Below are 18445 nucleotides of genomic sequence, written 5' to 3' on the forward strand. Positions count from 1 at the left end.
AAGAAGAAACATATATATCATTTCATCTTTGAACCCGTGAGTGCGGAGAGTGTTACGTCTAGGTCGCGGGACTTTTTCCCGACGCGGATGTATGTTTTAGGGAAATAGCTGCGCAGAGAGGGCCATCTTTAGACTTTCTTGCCGGTTGCGATAGTAGATATTCTCAAGTTCACTTTAATTTAATAATAATAAACATATTATTATATTGTATTATATATCTTCAAATAGGATAAAAGAATTGCACGTTAGGTTTGCACAAACCGATCCTCTACATATTTTTCATAAAATTTTATAGAACTGGATATTCGACATGGATGAGGAATATGATGTGATCGTTTTAGGCACTGGACTCACAGTGAGTATTTCTTTCTACGCTTTTGTATTAGTGGGCATGTGATGTGTATGTATGTATGTGTGTGAGTATATATACTGTACACATACACGTATAATTGTATAGGCTATGTATGAGTATATGTGTGAATATATATGGTTATAGCCTTTTAAAAACGTAACATGTTTCAGTTCATTGTACTTCCCAAGGTACGGACATCCTTCCATCCCTTTTTGCAATACATGCAGTTGCAGTCAGTCAGTAAAACTTTAAAGAGACTTTTACACACAGTTATATGTATGTTTATATTCTACAAGGTCAATTTATGTTGACAACTTTCATAGACCAAAGGCCAGTAGAAGTCATGTTTTTAAACGTATGACTCGGATCCACAAAGCGTGGCGATGGGTTCAGTGACGCTTAGTATTGCACAAAGGTCCACCAAGCGAAACACATTATAATAATAATAATAATAATAATAATAATAATTATTATTATTATTATTATTTCGTCAAGGTGTAGTGTCCGGCGAGCGGCTTCCTTTTGATTTGACCAGAATATACCGCCGAACTATTTTGATGATAAATACGTGCGTGTTTTAGGATAAGTGCTTTCTGGCAGACATTATTTTGTAGTAACAGTGGCAATGCCAAGGATGTGAGGAGACGTCAACCCCCCCGTTTGAAATTCAACACTTGGTAACATAAATTTAGAAAACTAGGAAATATAGATTGAGAATATTATAGACATGCATGAAATAGCTGCGCAGAATCGAAAAAACATAAAATACTGCCATTAAGACAAAACTAACGACAAATAAAGACTAAAAACCCAGCGCACGCGCAGGCGTACGCGCCCACGTACACGCATACACACGAGCACGCATGCAAGCGCGTGCCGCACTCACGGACAGGCCGCATTTCTAATAAATAATATGTCTGGGCTTAAAATTTACGTCTCCAAAATTACATAAAAAGTTGCTTTGATAGCGAGAAACTGGTGCAATAATTACTAACCATGACGTTAATCAAAGATGTTAACGAAAGTTTTTACACAACAATAGTATTATGAAGTGATAGTAAGATTAAAAAGGAATTAGCTTAACCTTTAATATGTTAGTATGCTGTACTTCTGTATACAGACCTTATGTACTCCGTATAATAATCATAATTTTCATCGTGGACATTCTGTGTACGGTGCCTCTAGCCATGGGTGGGGTTTCGAAGACGGATGTCCCAGCCTGCAGCGCAGTGTTTTATTTTAGCTGCCTCGTACAGTTGCGGGGAAACTGTTTTACGAATGGAGCCGGTTGTAGAGTCGTCGTATTTATCTATCCGTAGATTATTTGTTTTTAAATTTATGGAAAAAACATAAAGATATAAAGGATATGTGATCTCGTATACTTAAAACCTGAATGAAACACTAGCAATTTAAGCCTCTTGGAAGAGGGCGAGGTGTAAGAATACAGACTGGTTTTCTGAGTGGTAGAGGGCGTCTCTGCCCAAAACACAGAGCCACTTCATACAAAATGTGAGCCACACCCATATACGATGTAATCAAGCAAGAACATCGGAGGTTGAACATAGAAGCTTAATATGTGAGTCCACAGTGTTGTTAATAATCCGAACATTCAGCAGAGAAAATAGTCATTTGATGTTTGAGAATTCAAATGCATAGATTTACTCTATTCAATAATATTTTTTCCTATTTGTTCCTAGTTTTCAGTGTATAATCTTTTTTTATTTATACATTTACACATGTGGCAGAATCTTTTGTCCAAAGTGATTGTGAGGTCAATCTCCGCTACCACACTGCTGTGACGCCCCCACGCCCTGGTCTCCCTCCTCCTGAACTCTGACAGCTGCTCTTCAGTGTTAATCGTCTAGTTCAGGGATAGGCAACCCTGATCCTGGAGTGCCAGTTTCCAGCAGGTTTTCCATCCTACCTGGCCTCTGATGTACCACATCTGGTCTCAGAGTAACTCATCAGGATAGAAAACCTGGGGTGCCGTCTGTGGCGCTGGTCTAGGGCGCTGGTCTAGGGCGGTCCATGGGCTTGAACTGGCCCTGGCAGGCACTGAGACATCAGCAGAGTACCACCGACTTGGGAGACTATAGCAATGTTTTTAATAGTGAATGAGCTGTGAAAATCCCTGATCCTCCACTACATTAAACTGGTGATCATACAATGTAGTAATCTCCATTATACACAGCGTAGTCTCCATTATCCATTGGCATTGATTTTGAAGCCCTGACTAGTGAGGCAGCACTGGGAACATGCGGAAGGCGTGGACTCTGCTTATTAATGTCATGACTCCTATTTTTGACTCCTGTCTGCCTTGACAGGTTTATCTCATTCCAAATAACAAAGGCATTGTACGCTGAAATTTCAATTATATTAAAAAACAATGCCAGGGGCCAGCGAGACATTTTCTTCTTAAAACTGTAAATGACAGTGAGTTTACGCAGGGTGTCAACCCCTCCGTTCAATTTGTTAAAGTCCAAAATCATCTGAGGTTTTCTGTCTAATGTGCTACTCACCTGATAAACTATCATGGGCGGTGCCCATGACCAGCATACTTGACCCCAAATGTGTGCAAAGGGTGTAGATTTTTAACAGTGCACAAGGAGTTTTTCTACACTGTGTAAAGGTTTTAAAACTCTATATTTGTCTAAATGCCGCCAAACTGCTGCCTTTTCCAGTGGTCTCCAGGGTTTTTTCTGAGTACATTTCTTTCTGACACCTAATCAAGGTGACATTAGTCAAACAACTGTAAAATATTTTTATGTAAAACCAGTAATTTAAAATGTATTCTTTTACTGAGTCTCTTCAACTCATTATATCTTAATTATATAAATAATCATCTGAACAAAAGACAATAAGTTGTTGTTTGGAATTCTTAGTATGTAAAACTAAAAAGTTTGAGTCCTCATAACTCAAAAACCTAGTGCAGTAAGTTGCCTTGGAATTTTAAGTTGTCTTAACTTTTTTACAGTGTACGCAGGGACAACTCTACAGGCCTACTGCACTATGCAAATTGTTATTGTCAATCGCTATAATTAATTAGTTGACTAATTAATTTGTTAATTAATGGAAAACACATAGGGTGGATCTCATGAGGATCCAATACTGATTTTCAGCCAAGACTCCTTCTGAATTGCACCCATATATGCTTCATTTGGTAAATGTTAGTATTCAATTTTGTATTATTATTATTCTGTTGTCATTAGGTATTATTGTACTATCATCATTATTCTCATTATTGCTTACAAAATAATTAAACATGAACAGTGAACAGTCTCATTCAAAGAGAAGGTTACCTACTGGAATTATAGGCTTCAGATCCTCATGTTTTTCTTTCTCCATAGTCCATAAAGAATTAAGTAGAAATTTATAAAAAGGCTACAAGTATGCAAAAATATTAAACTTTATAAGATTCAAGTCTTACTTGTAAGATGCTTTGGCAACAATCCATACGTGCTCACTTGAAATGGTGGCAGTGTTGTATTTGTATAACTATTTTCTTACGCTGGGAGGGTGGACACTTTACATAGTTCTATATTGAACAATGCAATATAGAACAAATAAAGCTTTATTTCAAGTGTAATTTTGAATTTTTGACCAATAAAAAGACAATGAAATTAATCTTTCTGTAATGTATATTGTATTATATAAAATGTACTTAAAGTATATTATATAAAATGTCAATTTCTTGAATGTCAGCAATAGTTTGGTTGTGAAGTCTTCAGATTTATTATGGTGCTCACGCAAATTCATTATTAGTTTTTTTGACTTGGTCCATGACAAAATTAATTTTTTTAACTGAACCAACAATTTAAGAAAACGTATATGATTTTGAAGTAGAACAATATTTAGAGTACACCATCAGTGCTTGGAATTCACCTTTCTGTCACAGTTTCTGTCACGCGGACAGCTTGCTCTACAAAGAGTAAGTTGAGGGAGGCGTAAAAACAATTTCCCCACGGGGATCAATAAAGTACCAATTATTATTATTATTATTAAAGCTGCTTAAAAATGCAAAATTGTATGTCATATGAATACGCTGCATACTGTACAGTATGTTACTACAGGTCACTTCTTTGTCTCTATTTTTATCCAATCTCACATGTTAAATTCAATTAATTCTACAATCTCAATGATTGAAGCAATTTTAAATAGTTGTCATATGCAACATATTCATAAACATATAGGGAAAGAAACATGGTGACTCTTGTACCATAAAACCTAGTTCATACTATTCTTTTTCTCGTGTACTTTTGGGCTGCAGATGGTGATCTGCGTGGCAGCTTGTGTTCGTACTGCATTTGTGTTCGTACTGCATTTCGTACTGTAGATGTGGATGGTCAGGGTCGGTTGCATGCATTCAGCAGTGATAATCCATCAGACCAGGAGAGGGCAGTATTGCAACAAACAGAAATACAAGCAGTGTATAAATCAGGTAAACTTTTATTAACAGTTTTACAGTTGTTAGTCAAGGCTTGGGTGGCATTACAGTAATAAAGCATACCACAATATTTTGAAATCCTTAACACAAAAGGGCTGGGACCCAAACCCCACCTACTTGGCGAATTTTGTTAACAAAATTTCAAAATGGCAGAATCGTGCGGCTTTTTAAAATACCATATACCTCAGTATAATGTCTGGACAGTATCAAAAATTAGATAAGTGAATACCTCTGATCTTCCTCATACAGCTGCTCATGTATCAAGAGCAAATAATTCTATCAATGAATCAGTCAGTGCTACCAAAATGAAAAGTATGACTACCATGAAATGCTTAGAAACGACTATCATTGAGAAGTGTGGAGCTCAGGACCATACTTACATTGACACTTTGACTATATATCTAAGTATATTGACTATCATGGTTTGAACAATGTTGATTGTACCATTTGTCACTGTTTTGCGCAAATTGCAAATGTTTTAGTTCAATGCTTGCGAATGATCTTGTACAATTGCCATTTGGTTCCCACAGTATATGATTTTGTTGCCAATTTGTTGTTCTTGTATTGCCATTTTGCTGTCTTTGTGTTACACAGTGCTGTGTGACTTTTTATCTGCTATTGAACTGTCTTGTTATCCCAAGAAATTACATGTGCATGCGAGTGCTTTCTCTTGCTAATGAACTTCACATACTGTAAGGCAGTGTTGAAAGTGGTATCTCTGAAATGGAATAACAGTTTGTTTGCTAAAGAAAAAATATCATTCAGTAACAGTGAGAAAGTGAACAATGCTGATTATGCATTTCACTTTGGTGGCACTGACTGATTCATTGATTGAATTATTTGCTCTTAAGACACAAGTTAATTGAGAAGTGTAATAATCTGGGTTAGAGTTATTATTAGAAACTATATTATACATACATACATAAGTACAGAAATACACACTAAGAATAACACTACATCCTTCCACAAGTTCTGCTTAGACACATTCTGGGGAGGGGAGGGGAGGCATGGCCTCGTTGCCATGGTAACTTGAAACACTACATCACTTTGCACTGGGAAGACTGCTTTGAAACGTGCAAAAATATTGGGCTTTGCGAACACAGAGCGGACAGCGTTGTTTTGAGAAATAAATATCTGCTGGTGTATAAGACAACTCATTTTGCATATTAGGAGTATCAGTAGAAATGATGACTTAATGTTTTAATGTTCTCATTAATATTTTGTTCTTTGATTAAGCAATTGTATAAGTTTATCAATGTAACCTTTCCCCCATTTTTCCCCTTTCCCATTTCGTTTCTGGGCTCAGAAAATGGTGCAATTTCGGTAGCATTGAGAAAACAGAATTTGGTTTAAAATTGTTTATTATTACAACTGAAAACATTAGCATAATTGGGAACATTTGTAAACCAAAGGCAATGTGTCCATCAACAAGTCTGAATAAGAAAACTTCTTCTCTGTGCTTCTCTGTACATTGTAAAAATATGTAAATAAATAATCATTCAAAAATAATACTGCATTATAACAATTACAATGAACTAAATCTCATTTATATGCTCTTTTCTGTATTACTGAGAATGGCAGTGTATCTGTAGTAATAAGCATCACTATAGCTGTAGTTTGTTTTTAGTCCATTTTGAATTTCCTGGCAAAAGTGCCTTAAATGCCACAGGGAGACTAATTTGCAAAGGCTAGTTCTGCCTTGCTCCACTCATACACACACTCATCTCAAATGATTTAGCATTTTGGATGTTTCCAGCATAACAGTAAAAAAGAACAAACAGTCTTGCTTTTATCAAAAACTCCCATGTTGGTGTAATTTTTTGGAAACACAAAATGTTCTTATATTGCTGAGTATGCCTGACTGTAACCAGCTTTAGCAGTAACCAACTCACAACGACAATTACCACAAATGTTTTCCATGTTGAACATCAACTGTGAATTTAGGTTCTGCCTGTGTCAAGTAATGAATTCATTCTTTTCTCTGTGTGTAGTGTAACCGAAAATTCTCTGCTGAACATCACACAACAAATATGTGTACCATTACAGTCCTATTTTATATCCTAGTATTTTGTTAGAACAAAAATTGCGCATCCATATGGCTAGAAGCCATTTATCAATATATTACAAAACAATGATCCAATTACGCTTTATTGTATGAAATAGTGTCAGAATGCGTTCTGTGCTGCACTTTAATATTACTTTGTATTGAAACTATATTCTTTTTGTTTGAATGACATTATATATAGTATATATAGCACTCTACTGTACATGTTTGATCTGTAAATGTGTTTGTCCAGGAATGTATTCTGTCGGGGATAATGTCTGTAAATGGAAAGAAAATTCTACACATGGACAGGAATCCCTACTATGGAGGAGAGAGCTCCTCCATCACTCCTTTAGAGGAGGTAAGGAGAGAAACTGAAGACTGGGTGGGGGGTGTCTAATCCAAGCTAACTCATACTGCTAGACAAATTACTGAAACATCCATATTTCTGTTTGTCCCTTTTTGGCAACTATTTTCTTTGTGGTCCCATTTCATTGACACTCTTCACTAGAATTCTGTTTTTTATGTCCTCTGAGTTTGAAAAAATGGTGTATAATTTCTAGATTAGTAGGTATGCGTATATCACTACTTTGCATTTTCACTTCTGCAGCTTTATAAGCGCTTTGGCTTGACAGAAGGCCCACCAGAGTCAATGGGAAAGGGACGAGACTGGAATGTTGACCTTATTCCCAAATTTCTCATGGCGAATGGTTAGTTAGCACCTTACATAGTACAACTTACAATCGTATTTTTGGTGCACCAGTGAAAGATATAAACAGATAAAGGCTTTACCTTAAAAAAAAATAAAAACTTTGAAAACATGCTAAGTATTATATACAATTTACAACACAGGTCAGCTGGTCAAGATGCTCCTCTACACAGAAGTGACCCGGTATCTGGACTTCAAAGTTGTGGAGGGAAGCTTTGTTTACAAGGGAGGAAAGATTTACAAAGTCCCTTCAACTGAGTCTGAGGCACTTGCATCAAGTAAGGCAGCATCTGATATTAAAATAGAAATGGAAAGGATAACTGTATGGTTGATTATGAGTAATTTTACCTGTTGATGTTTTGTTTTTGTGTATCCCCATGCATGTTGCTTTTAGACTTAATGGGGATGTTTGAAAAGAGAAGGTTTCGTAAGTTTCTAGTTTTTGTGGCCAACTTTGATGAGAATGACCCTAAGACGTTTGAGGGTGTTGATCCCAAACTCACCACCATGAGGGATGTCTACAAGAAGTTTGACTTGGGCCAAGATGTTATAGACTTCACCGGCCATGCTCTTGCGCTCTACAGAACAGACGAGTGAGTGGCTCATACTAGCCCATAGAGACACAAACAGTTATGGGTGTTTTTGGAAGTGTTTGGTTGATATGATGGGATTCTCTCCTCTGCAGTTACATGGACCAGCCCTGCTTGGAGACCGTCAATCGCATCAAGCTGTACAGTGAGTCCCTGGCTCGCTATGGGAAGAGCCCCTATCTGTACCCCCTCTACGGCCTGGGGGAGCTGCCTCAGGGATTCGCCAGGTGCGCATACCTCCAAAGCCTAGCACTGACCTTAACACTGTATCCCCAACGCAGCAAGAAGTTTTCATCTAACTTGGTGTGCTAAACATGTCCCAGGCTGCACACAAGAGAAAATGTGTTATTTTTCTCTTTCAGTAAATGACAAAGATATGTGTATGACAAAAATATATCTGTTTTCAGATTAAGTGCAATTTATGGAGGAACATATATGCTGAACAAGCCAGTTGAAGAGATTGTGATGGAGAATGATCATGTGGTGGGAGTCAAGTCAGAGGGAGAGGTAAAATGAAAACGAAAACATTATCCTATCACTCGAAAAAATCTGAATTTCAAACCTCCATGGTTTGTGATTGGAATCTCACTTCTTTTCTATCTGTGTGGAGTTTGCATGCTATCCCCATGACATGAAGGCATTCTCTAGGTACTCCATTTTTCTCTCATAGTCCAAAGACTTGCAGTTAGGTTTCTCTATATCCTCCTGAGACCCAAGGAAAAAAGTGTCCTTCAATTTTAGGTTATTTGTCTTTGGAGGAAATAAGACATCTTACAATTTAGATTTTATCAAATTCATTTTTATTTTTAATTTCACAGCATGTCCTCTTTAGTGTACAACAGGAATAAATATGTTTCCTTACATCAGTGAAAAGATAGATGCAAAAACAAAACATCCACTGCAATGGACATAAATGAATGGGTGGGGTCTCAGGAGGACATTGCCTGCAGAGTATGATGGTGTTTGTCTATGTGCCCAGTGACAGACTAACATCCCCTCCTGGGTGTTACCCCAGACCTGTGCTGCTTGGGATAAGCTCCAGGCTCCTGTGATTGTAAACATGTGATTAGAAGACAGATGGATGAATGGATATGACAAAGCGTTTCAGGATCTATTTTTAAATTAATTTGTGACCATTATATATTTACTCTATATGTGTATTTTCTGCCTCTCATTTCAGTTCTATAATTGCTAGTAGCAATTTTTTGTATTATACATGAAGCATCCGTATGAGGAGCAGCATCTTTCCTCAAAATATAGGAACACTATTTCTCTGAGAATTATTAGTTTAATAAATCACATAAATGATACCATAGAGGACCAATGTTTTTTAGGACATTTTCCTTCTGTCCTTTTTTTGCAGGTTGCACGATGCAAGCAGTTGATCTGTGACCCTAGTTACATTCCGGACCGGGTTCGCAAGTCTGGCCAGGTCATCCGTGTCATCTGTGTGCTTAGCCACCCCATAAAAAACACTAACGATGCCAATTCCTGCCAGATTATCATCCCCCAGAACCAAGTAAACCGAAATTCAGGTGAGTCCTGTTTAATAAGCTGATTTCAGTATATAAAGCCAAAACAATACACATAATGCTTATTAATTTTAATGTAGCTTCGTCCTTCCGTCCATCTGACAACGTGTATTGGCCAGGGCTACAGAGTACCGTAGATGATGAAATTCCCAAAATCTTTGCAATATTACAATAAGGAACATTATCCATGAACTGTTGCACAATTTCACCATGCAGTCTTGCACAGAATGGTAATTTTCTCACCATCTTCACTGCACAGAGACTCTGCCTCTCTGGAAGGCTTTTTTTGTACCCAATCATCTTATTGACCTGTTGCCAGTTAATCTAATTAGTTTTGAGATAATGTTTTAACATCACACAACTTCTCCAGCCTTTTGTTGCCCCTCTCCCAACTTTTTTGAAATGTGTTGCCTTCATCAAATTCAAACTGAGCTATATTTGTCATAAAACAATATTTTTTTCTCAGTTTCAGCATTTGATGCATTGTCTTTGTTCTGTTTTCAGTTAAATATGGGTTTATATGATTTGCAAATCTTTGCATTGTGTCCCAACTTTTTTGGAGATGGGGTTGCACCAAAACAGTATTTAAGTTAGTATTTTTTAGCTTTAAATTATACTGTTCTAAAAATTATTGTTCCATTTTTTTATTTCCTAAGACAGATTCTTGATATATGGAAAAGTATAAAGGCCACCTCATGGGAAAAAATTTAAAACATTTTGAGTCAAAAGTTTTGAGATTAAAGTCAAATGTTTTGAAATTAAAGTGGAAATAAACCTTCAAGATTGTGGTGGAAATACACTTTGTAGATTAAAGTCAAAATAACCTGTCAAGATTAAAATAATCAAAATAAACTTTTGAGATTGAACTTTAAATAGAATGTGAATTTTATAGCTTCTCCTGGCTCTGCAAAGAGGGATTGCAGGATGCAACCAGGCTTCTGGCTTTTGCTTGAAAGTTTATTTCAACTTTTGTTTTTTTTAGATTATAATTTCAAAATTTTGACTGTAATGTCAAAATTAGTGATTTTTTTTCTTCTCTTCAGCGGCTTTACACCTCCTACGTATCGCTCACCACAATCCTGAAAGGTTATTTTTTAAGATTTGAATGGAGATTCTTAGGCTAATTAACCTCTAGACAGAGGGAGTTTTTGATTTTTAGGACCCAAAGTCAAACTTGTGTAAGCACACTGTCCAATTCTCTGTGTCTCTCACCGACAGACATCTATGTCTGCATGATCTCCTACGCCCACAATGTGGCGGCCCAGGGGAAGTACATCGCCATTGTCAGCACCACGGTAGAGACCAATGAGCCAGAGGCTGAAATCGAACCTGCTTTGGAGCTCTTGGAACCCATTGACCAGAAGTTAGTCTGTCCTTTATTTCTTCCACTAGCCTACCCCACTACCAGTTCAGAGTTGTACCACCAGCATTAATATTTTCTGTAAACAGTTAAGTGTTACTTAGATGTTATCACAACCTAAAATCAATATAATAATCAATAATTACCAGTAATCAAATATTATCTCGTTTTGAGTCCTAGAGTTTGCAATAGAGCAGGCAAAATTGCGAGTGCAGTGTAATATCTCACCGGGAAGCTCGTCCAAACTCTGCTTGTCTGCTTGCGTCTGTAGGTTTGTGGCCATCAGCGACCTTCTTGAGCCCACTGACGATGGCACAGAAAGTCAGGTCAGTTCTAATTTGAGCCTGTGTACTTGTAGACATGGCTATAGATTTAGGAGGTGGGACCTAGTGGACCTGGTCAGACATTTGTTGATAGATAGTCATAAATGTGAATTCCTTCATAGCAGTAGATGGATTTACTGTATATACAGTCCAATCTTACATCTTACAGAAGGTCTGATGCATGCGTACTTTAAATCACAGGTTATATGTGTACGTATTTCAAGTACTATAAACCAATGGGTAACTCAGGAACTGTGAAGTGTTTCTTATGTCATAATATTGCTCTGCACAGATATTTGTGTCCCGGGCATATGATGCCACTACCCACTTTGAGACGACCTGCAATGACATCAAGGACGTCTATAAGCGTATGACAGGCAGTGATTTTGACTTTGAGAACATGAAGCGCAAACAGAACGACGTGTTTGGGGAAGATGAACAGTGAAGAGTGGTGATGGCTGCTGGGAGAGGGTAAGGCAAGGTTAGGGAGGGTTAGGGAGAGGGGTAGAGCCTGGGGTGTGGAGAGAGGACATGGAAGGACCTTCAACTTCACAAGTCCATCTGGTTTACCTCTGTCTTCTAATCCTGGGTGCATTGCATACACACACATATACAGTACATATCCTTCTCTTACTTCCTCTGTATCACACAATGACTCCGAAATGCAGGGTTGACACTTTTACACAGGCTGCCTTGCAGACAAATAACAGTAAAAGTCTGGATAACTGATATTTGCCTTTACTGTTCATCTAAAACCACAATGACATTTGGATACATTTTTGATCGCAAACACTGGATCAAGTACAGTTTACTTGGTGGTAACATTGTACTTTTACCATAATACTCCAATGTAATGCAACGGGCAGAGGTATAAAATGACAGAAACCAGGAATAACTGATCAGTGTCATAAATTGAGGGAAAATTGCATCCTGGCAGTGTGCCTTCTTTACATTTTGTTAAAATAGCTGCTATTGATCATTCCAGTCAACCCTGCGTTCTCAGTCTTATTAAACACTGTCAATATCTCTGTGATTTCAATATGCATTTATACCTTCTTTGAAAATGTAAGACCAGAGGAGAGGATGTTTTAAAATGTATATCTCTACAAATGGCCTACTAGTCCATCTACTTTGAAATGCTTTCCTCTTTCTAGCAGTAAGGAACAAGCTAACTGGCAACCCCCAACAAGAGAACTTGTTTAAGGAATCTAAGCTCAGTTATTTCTGGAATCTAAGCTCAATATTTTGTTTTTATTTAAAAAACAGACACAGAGAGACTTTGGGAACTTTTGAAATTATATTGTTTAATTTTGTATTATTTTAACTGGTGTGGATGAATTTCAGGTTGAAGGCATACAAGACAACTATTCAGGAGAGAAAGAGAGGTGTGATAGAGGACAGTAAAATATGAGTAGTCTCATTTTTTCATCTGTGGGCAAAATTACAAGCTGAAGGCATGTATAAGAAGTATGGTAATGCTTTACATTAACTGCACCTGTACTATGCATTCCACAGAACATTGTTGTATAATCATATAATGTTTATTATGAATGTATATTAAAGCTGCTAAGGTATGTTAGGATGTTAAGGTATATGTACATGCTGCTCATGAATGTTCCATGGATACATTATGAACGCATTACGAAGGTGCATTAAATGTTGTATGAGTGCATAATAAATGCATTATGGAGGTGCAGTTAATGTAAAGTGCTACCGAAAGCATTGGGGCCAATGATTTTTAAATATATTGTGGATGGGCAAGTGTAACTGAGGCATAAACCACATTACCAGTATATATTTCATTTATTAACTTGTAATTTATTAATTATATATTTAATATATATTTATATTTTCAGTGTTAAGACGTGTTTGATGAAGCGTAACAAGGGCAACATCATCTTTGTTGAAACACTGGTTTATATATTAATGTTGAAGAGTTTTGAAGTAAGGCAAATAAGAGCAGGTCGTTCTTCTGAAGATTGCTTGGGATTTTTTTCTATTTCAGAAACTCACAGAGCTTTTGAGGTACAGATGGTTAGTTGTGCAAAATTCTAGTAAAACCCTGAATTTGTTTTCCTGTATATGAACCTGTGGGGGGATCAGTCCCTGTGGTTTGGCTCTGGAAACAAGTCCCAGGCCTGTTTCTCCCAATTTCTTCCACATTTTCTACCTGCAAAAAGACAGGGCTAAACTTCACTTAAGAAAGTCTTAAGAAAGTTATGAAATGCAATGGGCTTAGTTGCAAAACAATATTAGTCAAGGAAGGGTCCATCCTATTTTTCCAGAATTTATTAATGTCGCTCTAATACACCAATGTCCATGGCCTGAACTCCTGGGCAGGATGCATTGGTCTGAGGGCTGAAATTGCTATCATTTTGATTGGTGGATTCCGTACCTCATCACCTGGCCTTAAATATAGTAATAGTGTGATATCCAGACAGAAAAGGTTATAACCTACCCAGATGACTGTTGCACATTGAGTCTAGGGTATAGGATGAATGAGCAGCAATTTTATTCCTCCATGAGAAGTGACAATGGACAATGCCTCCATCTCCACCTGAGCCTATCCTCTAATTGAAGGTCAGTCATAAACTAAAAACAGGATATCTTTACTGTATTGCACGAATTAATTGGTTTCAGTGACTTGCATTCCATGAAACTGGAATACTATGGTTTTACTTAATGGATTAAGCTGATTCTTTATTATTCTTCAGCTACATATCATACCCCCTTTATATTTATTTAATTTGAAACAAATGCCTTTGTAATGTGTCCAGTGTCCATTTTGCTTCACTCTTTTGACAGATAATATAGAATACACAACAACTGAAACCTCTCTTTAGATCTGTTGTAACTTACCGTATTTATTATGCTGTCGATTACCTGGCTTGTGGTCTTAATTGGAACACTAATATGTAAACAGTACATAATATCTTGTGCAACAAATGAACTACAAATAAATAAAAGATGGCACACGGCAAACTGAAAGTGCTGCAGTGACTTTACAAGATATTGTGTTAAATGGTGTTTTGAGAAGTAGGAAAGGAAACTGTGTTCATGGTGTTGACAATTATGATACATCCAGAATGAACATTTTATAAAGGGAAATATATTTACAACCTTAAATATCTGGAGACCAGGGTCTGATTCCCTGCCCCGGCTCTATGTGTGTGGAGTTTGCATGATCTCCCCGTGCTGTTGTAGGGTTTCCTCCAGGTTCTCCGGTTTTCCCTCACATGCTAAGGTGAATTAGAATTGACAGATTGTCTATAGGTGTGAATGTGTGTGTGAATGGTGTGTGTGAATGGTGTGTGAATGATGTGTGAATGGTGTGTGTGAATGGTGTGTGTGAATGTGTGTGTGAATGGTGTGTGTACCAGGGCCCGCTGCTTCCAGGATAGTCCCCAGACCCCTGCGACCCAGAACTGGACATGCAATATAGAAATACTGTATACTAAAATATAATATCAATATACACACTTAAATACTCAAATCAAGTCAAACAGCTTGGGGATGTTCTCAGAAAACATACAGAGAGTAATTCAGTATTGTAGAGGCCCTTTGCAATTTGTATTTTGTTTGAAACTAGAAAGAAATATTATTAAACAAATACAGAGAACATGTGAAAAACCGAATATCTTGGTGGATGTTGAGGAACATGAAAATACAGAATATACAGGTGTTCATAGCTGACAAGCAAGCAGTTTCCAGGAGAAAAGCCATTGACTTTATCTGAACTCATACTTTCCTTCAAAGGCAAAACACAGTAACTACACTGACACTGAAACAGAAAAGGGGTTTCAAAGTTTTTTCTTTAACTGTCCAGCCATATGTGCAGTAGGTAGATGAATGATGATTTTTATTTTTCACAACTGAGCATGGCTGAACTAAGATATTTTTTAGATAAAATGAAGCCTAAGAGACCAAAAGGGTCATAACTTTTATAAATTACACAATTACTGTGTTTTGCCTTTGCAGAGCAGTACAGATTGTCCCTGACTGAGGACTGGATACCATTCCGACAGACAGGTCATGCATCGAAATGTTCACATGTAGGAATGTTATAATCGCACTGACTTTTAAAAATGAGACTAGGAATGTATCCAAGGCGGGGATGATTGTGCTGTCACGCAGTACAGTGCTTTCCCGTTGCAACGATAGTGCAACGCACACTAGGTAGCGTGGTGCTCCCAATTTTTTTTTACATACATTTACTTAATTTAAACTTTAGTAGTATGTGCAAGTCATCATAAATCTATGCTTTGTTTTGATAGCAACCATGTGTTTCAAAGGCCCACACACGCACTTGGTCCAAAACTTGGTCACTACTAATTTTTTTATGCCATCTCACATTTGTCCTTTTTGGCGTTTCCCAAAAAATAAAGATTTCCCCTCTCTTGCAATCTTGCCATGAAACTGTTGTTGGTGATTGTGATAGGAGTAGTGTGAAGTAGGGCTTCAGAGTTGGTTGACCACATAGCTACTGTAGGAGTGTCCCAGAAGTTTCTCCACATCCACCCTGGCCACCACCCAGCACATGTCCAAATGTTGTTTACTCAAGGAGTCCTTTAGAGTCTTGTCCTGAAGGGAGACGCTGATCCAAGATGCCCCCATCCGCAGCCTGGCGGTATTGTGCTGCCATGCCTCAGCACCATGGGCATCTGTGGGTCCCACCAGCTCCACATGTGCATACTGGAACTGACCTGCGGGTGGGGAGGGGTCGAATTAATATGGCACATGGGTGCTATTATTAACCTGAAAAAACCTGCCAGGGGGCAGCTGTTGGGCCCTTACAGATCAATGAGGTGACTGAAAGCAATCCATTTGATAAAAAATAATTCATAGGAATGTACTTAAGCAGAAACGTATATTTATGCAAACGGCCCCTATTCAATCGCTTGAACAAAATATAAAGATATAAAGGTTTACAGGTTTGTAAAGGTTTAAACCTGTATAAAGGTTTCTGTTGTGACAAAATATAGTATCAGTAAATGAGGGCATACCGAGTAGTCCCTGTGTACGGGGTGACAGGCCCTGACCGTCCACAAGGTAAAACCCCAGATGTGCCATTTGAAGGTAGGTGGGGTGTTTGTAATGATGGCGGAGCACGAGGAAGCGCAGGCCACGTCCCAGCACTACCCAACATCGCAGGTTGGCGTCCACGGTGACTCTCAGACCCCGTCTCAGCACGGAGCCGGGCTGATCAGTGCGCAGAGCTTCACGGCCTTCCCCCTCTACCACCACTAAGTCCATGGTCACTGTAACCACCAAGCCACCTGCCGATCCCACAGGCTTGGAGAACTTCAGCTGGTCAAAATAGGTTCTGGAACGGTCCTCAGAGCCCAGTTTGGGTGGAGCCCACATCAATCGTCCATCCACTATGACACCTAAGTATGAAGGCGCAGGTAGATGTACTCAGTACATACACTCAAGTCTGACTGACTGCCATTTTGATAACATTTTTGCCTGATAGAACTAGGCCCACAATACCTTTCTCTGGGTCTTCTAGCAACCTCAGAACATCATTGGCTCGGCCATCTATGGTGAAGCACAGGCTGTGATTGAGCCTGGGGAGCTGAACAATGAAGTGAGGGTCTCCATCCACTACCCCACATAAAGAAAGAGACTGGCTATTAGAACCAGAGTACATTGAAACAGTTCTGCCTTCTGAAGTCAGCAGTTCTTACCGGAAGAGGAGAAAAGTGTCCCACGGCTCAGGCTGCTAGAGGCTTCTGAAAGGACAAGAGAGAACTACAGTGTAACTCTTTCATGTACAGAGCTCACATGCCTATAGCTACTCTGTATAGTTCTGTGTTGAATGAACTCAATAAAGCATCTGCATGAAGACTAGTCTGGGCATTGAGCTTGTGGAAATACCCTGTAGTAAAAGAACATGAGCACCTTGCTCAAATTTCAAGTTGCATTAAGTGGTTAAAGGTTTTGTGCAATTATATATATAAATGCCATTTCAAAAATAGATTCTGTCATCTAATTCCCCACCACATGCCCCTACCTTTACAATCTGTAGCCCAACTACACATTCTCCCCAGCTCTCCAAAAAATTTTGACTCAACTTTGTTTGACTTGCATCACTGTAATCAGGTTCACCAGATCTATGGCTCTCCTTTCATGTTCCACCACTAAGTGACACTACTTCAGTTTTGGTGCAATCTGTCTAGAGATTTAATCATTTCCAAAGTCTGAAGGAACACAATAAATGTTTGCAGAACATTCATGCAGAGTGCTAGGTAGTGGAATTATCAGGTGTTTAGACCAATAGCAAAGGAAATATATACAACATTTACCATTCTGATTAGGCTTGGAATAAATTAAGCTAAAATAGCTGTTGAATATATTAACTAACTGATTTCACTCGGTCCACTTTAATTATATTTCCCTGTATTGTATGGGTGAAGAACCGGAACCGTTCAAATATCAAAACAAATCACCCCAAAACTGAAGCAATGCTGCTTAGTCTCAGCAAAGGAAATGGCTACTGCAGGTGGCATTTGATCATTGTATGTTGTAAGTCAAAAAGTATTTGATGAATCTTACTACTATTTGGATTACATTGATGAAGATCTACATTTGGAGAAAAATGACACCAAAATGACTCATAGTGATAGCGAAAAAAGTGCAGCCACATCATTCTCACATATCTCGAGATAATTCAAAAATTATTTCTCGGATCTTTTTCAAACTTCATTGGCACATTGTATTGGAGAAGGTTGGGGACTGATTTCATTTTGAGACAAGTTGTAGCAAAACTGAGGCAATGTCCCTTAGTGGCTGCAAAGGTAAGATGATTGCCACAAACAGGTGACCTTGTGAACATGATGAACCAAAAAGTATTTGATGAGTCTTACTACCACTTCACAAAACATTATATGGATGAGGATCTACACCTCATTTCATTTTGAAACAAATCACATCCAAACTGTGAAACAGCAGCGTTAGTGGCAGCAAAGGAAGGAAAGGGTGGCTGCAGAAGATATTTGATACCTGTGAATACAGAAACTCAAAAAATATTTGCTGGATCCTTTTCTTTTCCCAAGAACATTGCATAGGTGACGATCTGGGACTTAACCCAA

The 18445-nt window shown here is 38.1% G+C and overlaps 2 protein-coding genes across 3 annotated transcripts in view; one reads left to right on the forward strand and one right to left on the reverse strand.

The window, feature by feature from the left end:
• LOC111842317 (rab GDP dissociation inhibitor alpha-like) lies at window positions 1–14342 on the forward strand. Its single transcript, XM_023808806.2, has 11 exons — window positions 1–355; window positions 7094–7201; window positions 7451–7550; window positions 7693–7827; window positions 7944–8142; window positions 8235–8366; window positions 8547–8646; window positions 9503–9674; window positions 10890–11034; window positions 11303–11357; window positions 11647–14342. Exons 1-11 carry the CDS (start codon window positions 311–313, stop codon window positions 11797–11799), a joined length of 1344 nt encoding a protein of 447 aa, XP_023664574.1. The 5' UTR covers window positions 1–310; the 3' UTR covers window positions 11800–14342.
• The window catches only part of itih6 (inter-alpha-trypsin inhibitor heavy chain family member 6), a 21495-nt gene continuing 17242 nt past the window's right edge, over window positions 14193–18445 (reverse strand). For both annotated transcript variants that reach the window (XM_023808786.2, XM_072712884.1), the window contains 4 exons: window positions 17042–17086; window positions 16845–16958; window positions 16358–16741; window positions 14193–16057 (listed from right to left, as the gene is read on the reverse strand). In XM_023808786.2, the coding sequence (XP_023664554.2) occupies window positions 15813–16057; window positions 16358–16741; window positions 16845–16958; window positions 17042–17086 (788 nt within the window). In that variant the 3' untranslated portion in view covers window positions 14193–15812. The remainder of the gene's footprint in view (window positions 16058–16357; window positions 16742–16844; window positions 16959–17041; window positions 17087–18445) is intronic.

The sequence above is a fragment of the Paramormyrops kingsleyae genome, chromosome 6 (genome assembly GCF_048594095.1).
Source record: "Paramormyrops kingsleyae isolate MSU_618 chromosome 6, PKINGS_0.4, whole genome shotgun sequence".
Lineage (NCBI taxonomy): Eukaryota > Metazoa > Chordata > Actinopteri > Osteoglossiformes > Mormyridae > Paramormyrops > Paramormyrops kingsleyae.

Excerpts from the sequence above, each read along its gene's own strand:
- LOC111842317 (XM_023808806.2), top strand. The coding sequence starts at position 311 with ATGGATGAGGAATATGATGTGATCGTTTTAGGCACTGGACTCACA. Across the intron at positions 7,828-7,943 it reads GTCTGAGGCACTTGCATCAA|ACTTAATGGGGATGTTTGAA; the intron begins GTAAGGCAGCAT and ends TGTTGCTTTTAG. Across the intron at positions 11,035-11,302 it reads TTGGAACCCATTGACCAGAA|GTTTGTGGCCATCAGCGACC; the intron begins GTTAGTCTGTCC and ends TTGCGTCTGTAG.